Source organism: Lactuca virosa, chromosome 5 (assembly GCF_052849685.1).
Source record: "Lactuca virosa cultivar CGN04683 chromosome 5, Lactuca_virosa_CGN04683_v6, whole genome shotgun sequence".
Lineage (NCBI taxonomy): Eukaryota > Viridiplantae > Streptophyta > Magnoliopsida > Asterales > Asteraceae > Lactuca > Lactuca virosa.
In genome coordinates, this window is record NC_136430.1 from 314,948,321 (window position 1) to 314,960,581 (window position 12,261).

General features: G+C 38.5%; 1 protein-coding gene across 1 annotated transcript; it reads right to left on the reverse strand.

Moving 5' to 3' along the window:
* Window positions 1–5,319: 5,319 nt before the first annotated feature.
* Window positions 5,320–6,235, reverse strand: LOC145113088 (uncharacterized). Its single transcript, XM_079049191.1, has 3 exons — window positions 5,941–6,235; window positions 5,792–5,866; window positions 5,320–5,702 (listed from the first exon to the last, which is right to left on the reverse strand). Exons 1-3 carry the CDS (start codon window positions 6,233–6,235, stop codon window positions 5,320–5,322), a joined length of 753 nt encoding a protein of 250 aa, XP_078905317.1.
* Between the last annotated feature and the right edge of the window lie 6,026 nt (window positions 6,236–12,261).

A 12,261-nucleotide genomic window follows, 5' to 3' on the forward strand; every position in this document is an offset into this window, starting at 1 on the left:
CATTCTTATATATGTGGGCTTGTGATCCAAGATTCCTTATGTTGGACTAAGTCCATGGGGTGATCCATGGATACTCCATGGAGGTTAAAATCCATGGAGCATAAGGAATGGGTAAAGTTATGAGTTACATGGTGTAACCCTAATAGCCACCATATAAAAGAATCCCATGGCTCAAGAAATCGTGCACTAATGTGTGAGTGTGAGGGCTAGACGATTTCAAGGAGTGTTCAAGTTTCTCTTAAGTTATTCCAAGTGTATTTGGTGTTGTGTGAACCATTTGAGGTGTCACACTTGGGGCACTAGGCACTCAAGCTTCATGAAGACATTCTACATCAAAGAGGTATGTATTCTATCTTGTTATATTTATTATTTTGTATGCTAGATTAGGATAATACCTTGGCTGTTCATAATTGTATGTATAATAGAGAAAACATAGATCCAAGGTATTTAGGGTTGCATGTACACTTAGGAGTGTTAGAATGCTAATAACCCAACAGTGGTATCAGAGCCTGGTTTTTTTTTCTTGTTATACTTGCAAAAGTAGCTGAAAAATCGAGTTGGATGCATATATTCGATTGTTTTGGCTGGAATTGGACTAGGAACATTACCCTAAGATGTTTTTGTAAACTTGTTTTTGATGTGGTAATGTTCATGCTAATCCAATTTCTAAGATAATTGTCATAATTTCAAGATTTGTATTAGTTTGTATGTTCATTCTAATTTCTTGAAGATTGATGATTTGAATTATCTTGTTCTTATGAGGTTCTTAGATTAATAGAAAAGTTGTGTGAAATAGTTGTTTTCAATCCATTTTAATCTAAGAGTTGATTCCAAAGTGTGTTTTTGTAACTTGTCCTCAAGTTATATGAAAAGTCACATTTAAGAATCATAAAACTCATAAAAGTTGGCAAAGGTTACAAAATGAAGAGTCTAGTTCTAATTAAATGGTTTTATGACTCCATAACTTGTCCTCAAGTTATGGAGGTTCAAGAGTCTCTTCATTAAATTAAAAAAAAAAGTGTAACCTTAATTAGTTCCATAAGTTACAATAAAAAAAAGTTATTTTGTTTTTATTAATTAGTTTAAAGTCTTCCATAACTTGTCCTCAAGTTATGGAGCTTGAAGAGTTTTTTTTTTTAATTAAAACTACTTTAAACTCATAAGTTATGGAATTAATTAGTTTTGAATAGTTTCAAAACTTGCCCTCAAGTTTTGGAATTTGAAAAGTTTTCACTTATGAATACTTTAATTCCAAGTTAGCCCTTAGAATTTTAAAAGTTAAAATTCAACCCTTATACTTTATAATATTATAAGTTAATAATATTTATATATATGTATAAGAGTAAAGTCAGTCTTACCGTTAGTAGGCCTCATTCACGAAGCCGGTCTATAAGGGGGGTATAAGGTTACTGCCTATAAAATGGCAGTTTAATGGGTGTCCACTTTCACCCACCGCTTCCTTGACTGGTGGAGGGTCGTTAGCCGAACGGGTAGGACAAGGACTATAATTCTCCTTTCATTAAAAGTATTAATGATAAATACTAAGTAACTAAACTCTTATTAATACCCAATCTTAGTTACTTAGGAAAATGTGAATTTGGTGCTAACCCATGAAATTACACTTTGCACTTTGCTTAAGTCGTTAGTGGAGCGTGTGTGGTTAACCGGCACACTAACCTGGACTTAACAAGGTAGGCAAAGGGTAACTTAATATTTATCATAGTATCGGTGGAGCGTGTGTGGTTAACCGGCACACTGATTAAGGGGTAAATATTAAGGGTACCAAGTATATTTGCATGGTTATTCACACCTTGTTTTGTGATCCTCGGCATCCCAGTCACAAAACCTGAAGGGCACACTCGAGATTGAAACATGCCTTTGAACAGTTCAATGAATCTCAAAGATCTAGGACTTTCAAATCCAATTAAAACCAAATAAATTATTTCGTTTTTCATGGTGGAAATTGGTGAATCGTCATTCACCTACCTTCAAATATTTTATAGCTTGGATTACGGCATCCCTCTTCTAAGTTATAAAATAGTTTGTTGGGTCCTAGCCTTAATATTTCATATTGGGTGTCATATTAAGGACTTTAAATCAACTATCTTGAATATCTCCCAAAAAGATATCTGGTCTAGACATTTATGATCTTCCCAAATCTCTTGAAACAAGCTTTCCTAAATGAAGATGATGTCCCATGGATATCATGCTTCTTTCACCTCCTCCAATTATTCTCCCTAACCCACAAGTTCCTAAAAAGTTTAAGGTCACTCAAGCCCTATTGGCAAGGCAAGGTCTAGGTGTGATCACATCTTGGAGATGTAGTCACATATTGACAAGCCGGGAGAGTTGGGTGTCAAAGTCTTGAGAAAGTTGGTGGCTCAACTACTTTCTAAGTCACATAGTGAGTTCTTTTGGGAATCCTATGAAACAGACTAAGACAAGACCCTTAATGATCTTATCTATTTGCTAAGATCAACTTCCTAAAACGCTATGGACATTGACAATGATGACATTGGATATCCAGTAAAGCTCTCTCTTCCCAATGGAAAGGGATCGACCATAGTCAACTCGGTTGACCCAATGGTAAAGAGAGAGGCGAAGTCTGAGATAGTCCCATTATCAAGGGTCCACAGGTAACTATTGCCAAAGGAAGGGGCATTGGTTACGAAGCTGCCAAATTTACCTAAGGATGGTAAAGTCAATAAGTTTGGCTCTACTTCAGGTAAAGTCCAGTGTCTAACTCTATTAAGTACATGTTGATTCTGATCGCGAAGATGGATTTCAATTGCATGGTTCGGTGATCAGAATTTTGGGCTATTACTTAAGAGTTATGATATTTATATTGCTTAGGAATAGATAACAACAAGGTTTTCATATGGATTGTAAGGATAAGTTTTTCCGCAAAGTTTTAAAATAAAAGAAAAAGGTTTTGATTTTATTTATTTTAAGTATCCTTACAATGGCATTTGTGAAAAGTTGTTGCTTATAAGATTCCATTGATAGCAATATTGGAAAAATGGATTTGATTCTTTCGGTTGTGGTAGTGTCTAATATTACCAAATAAGGAAAGATTCTCATCACCCAAGGTTCAATTGGACCGAAAATTGGAATCATGCAAGTTGTATAGTATGATGAATGAGAACTTTCAGCTTGGAAAATTAAGACTAATTCCTTATGTGAATAAGGAAAGGACTAAGGGATCGACTACACATTCTTGTGCACTGGTCAAGTCCACCACAAAAGATCAAGAAGACTATTCTTCATGATTTACTTAAGTTCAGTAAATATGGTTATACTTATAAGTTTAAGTATAAGTCTGTAGCATTGGAGAAGTTTCAATGTGAGACAGAACGAATAAGAAGAATCAAAGTATGGCAGAAAGATAAAAGTTTCTCAAATCTGAAAAGATGGGAGAGTACTTTAGTATCATGTTTATGATCATCTTAATGATTAAGATACCATATCACAATTGGTCCTCTAAAGTCATCTTAGTGCATTCTTATGACTAAGAAGAGGAGTCATTAATTGTTGAAATGGTTAAATCAAAAAGATGAGTCATACTTCGTTCCAAAACAATTCTTAGAGTCATACTCCAAGATTGTAACTTGAGTGACATATCTTAAAGAGGGTTTGTTAACACTAGTCAAATGTAAGAGTAAAAGGTTATCTACTCTTGTACATTTGAAATTGGTAAGTTGTGATGTTTTGGATAAAACAGAGACCAACTTAGGCCAATTGTGTAAAGTGTTAGTGTTGATAAAGAATCCGCACTATCTCTTGAATATTTGACCAATGGAGTCTTATATGTCAAGAGGACAGTGGGAGGCTTAAAGCTCTTGAAAGTTTCAAGACTTAATCAAGAATAAAACCTAAAGTCCTTCACTAGCACACGACTTGAGGTTTATAACCTATCGTGTTGAAATATTCTGTGCCCATTCCAGTTAAAGTTGGCTTTGCATAGGAGTTCTGAAAGTTCTCAATTGGTTGCAAAACAACTTGGAAGCAATGGCAGGCCCTGTACTGCCAGGTGGCAAGAAGTTAAGATTGCATAAGTTCAGTCCATATGAGTTTGGATTTGTCATTATCCTTGTCTTGTGACTATGGTTTTGACGATTCACATGGATAAGAACACATACACCATAAAATCTAAGGGTCATAAGGTTTCTCTCCGATTCATGAAAATGATGGTGAGGAAACACTTTCACTAAGTAGATTTTAGCTAGATAGCAATTGTGATATGTGCATTCTTAAAGTCGTTAGTGGAGCGTGTGTGGTTTACCGGCACACTAACATGGACTTGTGAGAAGTGGCAAAGGTCTAAACAATTGAGACTATGATTACGGCATCCCTTTTCATAGTTCTAAAATTGTTTAGACACACATGTGAGCTATCTAAGAGAGGTGTATGATTTTGATAAAGTTTTATCAAAACAATCTAGTATTAGAAATCTGAACTTTGGTTAGAAAGTCAGCTGATTTCTGAGTACATGTCAAAGCTAGTGGGAGCATAAGTGTTATGCTAATAATCATCATGTTAGTGGGAGCATGATAATTATGACAAAGGTTGCAAGTTAGCAATGTTAGTTATAGAAAACAAAAGTTTCAATTCGTGAGGTTGCAGGGGTTGAAAAAGTTGTTTTGCTATGATTAAGGGAGAGGAAATTATACTTCATTTCAATTCTAAAAGCTTAGATTGAGATTTTAATCGTATTTAATCAAGGATATATATATATGAATTTCATGTTGGAATGGCTCAACATAAGGAAATTCTATATATGGGTCCATTATTTGCGTTCTAAAATTCGATTATGATTACGGCATCCCTTTTCATAATCTGAATTTTGAGAACTTGGCAAATTGAAATGGAAATATTATAGCAAGAGACTGGTTTAGGGGCCGTTTGATAGTTGCTGTCTGGGAAAGTGCTGTATGGGAAAGTGCTGTCTGGGAGTGTTTTCTGACTGGGAAAGAAACAATGCTATTTGATTGTACATATGACTGACTGTGCTGAATGATGAAAAATGACCATATTACCCTGCTGTTCTATTCTGTGATGGATGAAGTTGCTGAATGATTATAAAAACATATAAATTATCATACAAAATCAAAATTACACAATAATCATTTAAAAATCCGAATACAAATTGTCTTACAAAGTAATTAAACATAAATCAATCAAAATCCAAATAGAAACATACTGAAATTGAAAATAACATACTAATTTGCATACATCTCTAAAGTAAACCGGGTGAAAGTAGTTGATTAGCAATCTGCTCACGCAAAGTAGCCATGTATTCAACGGCTTCTGAACCCCATTCTATGCCTTGTGTTTTTCGTCTTCAATTCCTCCACCGTGCACATCAAGATTAACCATAACGTTCTCTTCAAAATTTTCAAATAACTCATCTTGGATATTGTATTTCCTTATAAAATTATGGACCGCGACACAAGCAATGACGATGTCTCTTTGTATCGGAAAAGGATAAGGAGCCATTTGTTTTAAGATTGGGAATCTCGCCTTCAATACACCATAAGCACGCTCAATAACATTTCTAAGTTGTGCATGAGCAAGATTGAACCTTTCTTCTTTAGTTAAAGGTCGACGTCCTCGAAAATCGGCTAACCAATTCCTAGTGCCACGGTACGGAGCCATGAACCCACGAGTGTTGGTATATGCGGCATCACAAATATAATATTTATCTGTAGGCGAGTGACATTTATTATATAAAGAATATAGATAATAAAACTTATATAAAGAATATAAATAAACTTATATAAATATTAGAAACCTGGTGGAGGGAATGGAAATCCGGAAGACGGATTGAATGCAACTTCTTTCAAAACTCTTGAATCATGTGCTATGCCTTCCCATCCAGCCAATCAAAGGTGAATATCATATCAAAATCACAAATTCCTAATACATTTTGATAACATTCACCTTTTCCTCTTCCCCTATACCTCGTTTGTTGATCAACGGGCACAACTGCATGTACAAGAGTTCCATCTAGTGCACCTATTGCTCCGGAAAATATAGCTTTTAACCGTCTTTGTCGTTCTGAGGCATATCTTGTTGGATTAGGATTTGTTGGTACTATAATTTCTTTTGCAAAACACATCATTGCATTTAAGACCTCATGAAAACATTGATGAATGGTTTGTGTGGAGTGATGAAATCTTCCTTTAACCGCTCGAAAACGTTCATTATGTCCTATAACATGTAAAAACATAGCCATCTTCTCTTCAATGCTTATCGTTCTACTAGCTTGCAACCAACTTCTTTGCGTAAAATGATTGCATAATAATACAAATGCCTCTTGTGTAAGACGCATCATATCGTAACATTCGATAGGGTCCCCGTGTCCAACGCCTTTTCTTTTCCATACAGACTTGGGTTTATTGCTTTGTGGGAAAGACCCATCTTAGCGAGAAAGATGATTTTTTTGGTCCAAATCAAACGGTCTTTCCGGCCCATTCAGCTGGAAAGATCTTTATGGGTCGGGAAAGACGTTTATCAAACGGGACCTTAGTCTTTATGTGAGACATCATGAATCGTGTCCCATATGCTTCGGATATAGGATCGATTACATGTGCTATATTCATCCCTTCTAAAATTTTCCAAATGCCTGGGGCATTATGAAGGGAAAAGGTCTAGAATTGGATATGACTAAAATGATTAAGCAATTGTCGAGGACAATCTAAGGTTTACCAAAGATTGGTTGCTCAAGGACAGTTGGAAGTATAATGTTAATTCTGGAAGGACCATATTGACATAATCTGTAAGGAGGCAACTCTTGTTCAGAAGTGATAGTCAAAATGGAATATGGAAATGTTTCAAAGTTAGAAATTATTCAATCTGTGTAAGATTAGGAAACTTAATGAAAGAAGGATGTTTCCAAGGAGCTGATCTCCTTTGGAATGCTCTGTAATGATTGTTGTCAAGTCTTTCTGACTTTGTGCATAATCATTAAGAAGATCAATGCATATAAGTTTAGAATCTAACAGATTTCAGTAAATGGCATGAATTTGGAATTCTTGCATTTGCAGTAAGGATTTGGGACTGTGAAAAGAGGATCATTGGAGTGATGTTCAATTGATCTATTTTACAAAGTAAAGATCATAGACAAACATAGTATGCATACTTGGTGTATGGCATGACTAGTGTTTAGAAAAGATAGTGTACATGCTTGGAGCATGGGACACCTATTGTTTTAAATTCAAGTATAAAGTTGATAAAACCGAAACAATGAATAATGAGTAATCAGTATGGTGATAAATAAAAGTGTTTATTTATATTCATAGGGTTTGATACCATATTTGATTCATTTATTCTTGTGTTTCACTTTGCATGTTTTGACTTCCAGAATAACTAAGTCGCTCTTCTTGAATGATTAAGTTATTCAAACCATCCACAGTCGGTCATATGTTGGAAGTAGATATGAATCAAGACTGTCATGGGTTGGTTTGTAGAGGTCCAAGTTGGTGGACAAAGTGGTGCTACAACACTCATGAGTGCTCATAAGTTATGAGTATTGGATTCAACCCGCGCTCATTTGAATCACTTCATGGATTTTATCACGAGTGATCATGAGACGATAATATCTTATATTCTTCAAACCTAGAGATATGAGTTGTTACTATGAGTTGGTTATACATTGATTGCACGAAAACGCATTGGTAACTCGATGTTATAAAACGTGCCTTTGTGTATGATTCAACAAGTAGTAGAACAAGCCATATGAGTCGAAGTTTATCCATTCCTTTTACCTTCGGGATAAAAGCGATATATGTGGGCCCCTCGATGATTTAAAGATGATACATGTGAGTGCTTGGCCAAGCCAGGACTGATTTGATTTGTTCAATCAGTCAGTCATCATGAATCGGAAATCGGGAAACAACAAATGGACAGAGAGAATGATTGATAATCCATGTCTCAGTCCATATGATATCTAGAATGGAGGAATATATGATCCCTTATCTAATGGACAAGTCATTGACAAAGGTCAGAGTTCATCGACAAGGTCAGAGTTCGACAGAAGCTTTTGAGAGCTACGATTGCTGATCGGTTCCTGAAGTCATACGCAATAATAGTTTTAGACTTATCCAAGTGGGAGACTGTTGGATTAATGTCTAAGTACATAACTATAATTGGTAAGACTTGACCCGACCCGGCATGGTCCATTTGGGTTGCATGGCATCATGCATTTGGATAGACTATAATGAGAGAAATAACACTTAAGGTTGGTTAATATATTATAAGTTCTAATATATTAATAAGGTTATTTAATTAGTATTGATCAAGAATTAATTTGGAATTAATTAAGTGATCAAAAGGAGACTAATTAAATATATGGGTTGATTGTGTAAATCATTCATTCTTATATATGTGGGCTTGTGATCCAAGATTCCTTATGTTGGACTAAGTCCATGGGGTGACCCATGGATACTCCATGGAGGTTAAAATCCATGGAGCATAAGGAATGGGTAAAGTTATGAGTTACATGGTGTAACCCTAATAGCCACCATATAAAAGAATCCCATGACTCAAGAAATTGTGCACTAATCTGTGAGTGTGAGGGCTAGCCGATTTCAAGGAGTGTTTAAGTTTCTCTCAAGTTATTCCAAGTGTATTTGGTGTTGTGTGAACCATTTGAGGTGTCACACTTGGGGCACTAGGCACTCAAGCTTCATGAAGACATTCTGCATCAAAGAGGTATGTATTCTATCTTGTTATATTTATTATTTTGTATGCTAGATTAGGATAATACCTTGGATGTTCATAATTGTATTTATAACAGAGAAAACATAGATCCAAGGTATTTAGGGTTGCATGGACACTTAGGAGTGTTAGAATGCTCATAACCCAACAATGTATTGTGTACGATTGGCATATGCAAAGCTAATGGCGAGAATAACAGAGATCTTGTGAGGCAGAGCGGTGATGGGAAACAATCTAGAATGAGTACCTAGATGTTTGGTAGTGGTTCTAAGGAACCGGCAGGAGATGTATAGATGTTCTTGAGGAATAGTTTTCTTTTGACTTGGGGTTTTGAGAGGACGACTTGAGACAAATACAAGTTGGTGTGGAACGTAGTATTGGTCTTGTACTACTTAAAGCACCAGATCCGTATGCGGATCAAGGAGAAATCTTAGGAAACTAAAGAACTTGCAGGATTGTGTAAGTGTTTGTGAATAATCTTTAGTCTGTTTCTGATGGTTTTCTTGTGTGTTTCGGTATGGTGGTTACCTAAGGTTCAGGCTCCAGTGACCCTGAGAGGTCGAGTGCCAGTGATGAGAAGATCCGTAGGATCGTTGCCGCCGAGGTGGCCGCAACAATTAGAGGGGCTATACCAGAGATGTTTGGGTCTATTAAGACCATACTTATTTAGATTTTTGACTAGCGGTATGCCGCCGTCACTGAGCCTGCAGCTGCCGCAACCACTGCATCCATTGCTCCTACGAGACCGCATGTGGGTGATTCATTTTGGTACCGGGAATTCAACAACACGAAGCTACTAGAGTTTGACGGGACCCATGACCCAATTTCCAGGATGAGATGGATTTCCGATGTTGAGGGTTTTTTTACACTTGCTCCTGTCTGGAGAATTGGAGGGTTCGTTTCGCGCTGAACCTGCTTCTCTTAGGAGCGAAGGATTGGTGGAAATTTGTGATGGCTGACTATTTTATTGTAGAGCATAATGCAGTGACATGGGAGATATTTATTGAGATGTTCATAGATGAGTTCGTACCAGTGGTTGAGAGAGAAAGAGTGAGAGAGAGAGAAGTTTGCCCAAGAGTTCCTGTCGCTCAAGCAGAAGACAGAGAAGGTGACTAAGATCACCAGGATGTTCCATGAGAGGGCCTTGTTTTGCCATGGTTACGTGTCGATAGAGCATGCACGTGTGAATCGGTATCTGAGTATTCTGAGGAGGGATATTTGTGAGTTCATGGCGAACAATTAAAATAGGACATTGGTTGAGCTGCAGACCAATGCTAGGAGGAGAGAGATCGATATGGAGACCCAGGTGAGAGAGGAGAGGGAGATTCAAGAGAGAGATAGGAGACCAGTGCAGTCATAGTTGGCAACTAAGCGGCCCAAGCTCGCTGATTCGAGAGGTGGAGGCCTGAAGGGCCGCAGTTTCAACAAGTGCGGCAAGGGTCACGAGGGACCCTGTCGGTCGGGGATTATTTGCTACATGTATGACAAGGAGGGGCATATGGTGAAAGATTGTCCCATGGGATTTCGGATTTGCTTCAATTGCAACCAGACGGGTCACTTGAGGGCCGAGTGTCCTCAGCTTGCATCTACGACGATTCAGACTCCGGCCACCAGGACCATGCATATTACTGATGGCCGGCAGGGGAAGGCTGAGGCTTTGAGGGCTCGAGGGAGAGCATTTCAATTGACAGTAGAGGAGGCCAGAGCAGCACCGAACGTCGTGGCTGATATGTGTTCTTTATTTATTTTTGTTGATTTATTTATGTTTTCTTATGATATTGCTCATGTTAGGTACTTTTCTTGTGAACTCTGTACCTGCCCTAGTTCTTTTTGACTCGTGTGCGAGTCAGTCTTTTGTATCATCATCCTTTTTTCATGGTTTTAGTATCACATGGGAGGACTTAATTAGAACATTGATGATTTCTATGTGGTCTCTGCTGTGTATATCTATCAAGGCTGTGTACTGGAGATCTTTAGCGTTGGGTATTGATAACTGACCCTAGTACGGGCTGGAAGCTGTGCTCAGGATGCGCTGAAGATACCAAAGCAGGCCGTTAGGCCAGGCTACTCCCAACATAGCCGCCCTGACGAAGTATCGTGCTCGCGCGCGCCCCTCTAGAGCTGGGTGACTGCGTAGAAGTCTCAGCCCTCAGCGGGCGCCTTCTTCTCCGCGACAAACCCAACGACTCCAAGTGACAAGGAGTATGCTCAGAGCATTACTACCTGAAACAATCACTAGCTCTGGCAATACGAGGAGCATGATTAACCAATCAAGGCGTCAGATCTTGTCTGACCTGACGACCTTGTCCCCGTACGGACTGGAAAGGAGGTCTCAGTATAAAAGGCCTCCTCTGCCACCTCAAACGTTAAGCCATTCTCTCCTGGCCCTCACTATACACTCTCAGTTCAGCCACTGACTTGACCGTCATAGCGTTTTCCCAGGAGCCCTCCTGGAGAATGGTTGACAGTTTCCTGTTGTGACCTCGCAGGTCTTCCCGGAGCACCCATCTGCCATCTCGCCGTGATCAGAACTACCATCCATGATAGTCCGGAGGACCATGTCACGTCATTTGGCGCCATCCGGTGTGTGACCACAAGCAACCGACAACCACACATCATCAACCTTGAAGATGATGATAGAAGGCACTAGTGAGGCCAGTAAAATGCCAAGAAGCCTAGTCAGATCCATGATGTCGTTAGAACTGGACATCAATACCACAACTTGACCACACCCATCTAGAACTGTCGCAACCAATACATCACAGTTTGGTAGTCCAACGACGGTTCGCACTCCGGTGAGAAGACTTTGGATGCCAACAATGGAGGGATCGATACCTTTGCTCACAGTACCACCGCAAATCTTTCCGTTTAACATCTACCAGGCGACATCGATATTCAGTATCATGACCACGCCGTTGGTGTCAATCTCCGGTGGAGCATTCGTCTTTACACAAACACCATCCCCGTTAGTAAACCACACCGTCGTTGAACAGGCCTCCACCCTCCATATAACTCCATTCACAAAAACCACACCACTCTTTGTTGGGTTTTGAGCACTATAACACTCCTATGGTGCACATGAAACCCTATATGCTTTGGATCTATGTTTTCTCTAATTATACATGCATTTTCAATTTTCCAAAGCATACATCCTAACTAGCATACAAGTGAGAATATACAACATAAAAAGCAGTTTTGATGAATACCTCTTGATGTAGTTTGTAGTTCTTGGCCTTTGAAAGCTTTAGCACCTAAAGTGTGATGCCTCAAATGTGTCACAAACACCAAATTCAAGAGGAGGCTTTAGAGAGTAGGCTAGTTAGCTCAAAATCGGTTATCACTCTCTTAGAATGAATGGGCAACCGATTTTAGGGCTAGGGGTTTTCTTTTATAGTGTTACAAAGGCTAGGGTTTCATCCATGCAAACCCTAATACACCATGACCCTTCATATTTCTTAGGCTCCATGGGTTAAACCTCCATGGACTATCATATTGGTTTAGCCCATCCTAATCAACAATGGATCATTGGCCCACACTATAAGA

Coding starts and splice junctions, on each gene's coding strand:
- LOC145113088 (XM_079049191.1), bottom strand. CDS start 6,235: ATGGCTATGTTTTTACATGTTATAGGACATAATGAACGTTTTCGAGCG. Junction 5,867..5,940: donor GTATAGGGGAAGAGGAAAAG/GTGAATGTTATC, acceptor CTGGATGGGAAG/GCATAGCACATGATTCAAGA. Junction 5,703..5,791: donor ATTTCCATTCCCTCCACCAG/GTTTCTAATATT, acceptor ACTCGCCTACAG/ATAAATATTATATTTGTGAT.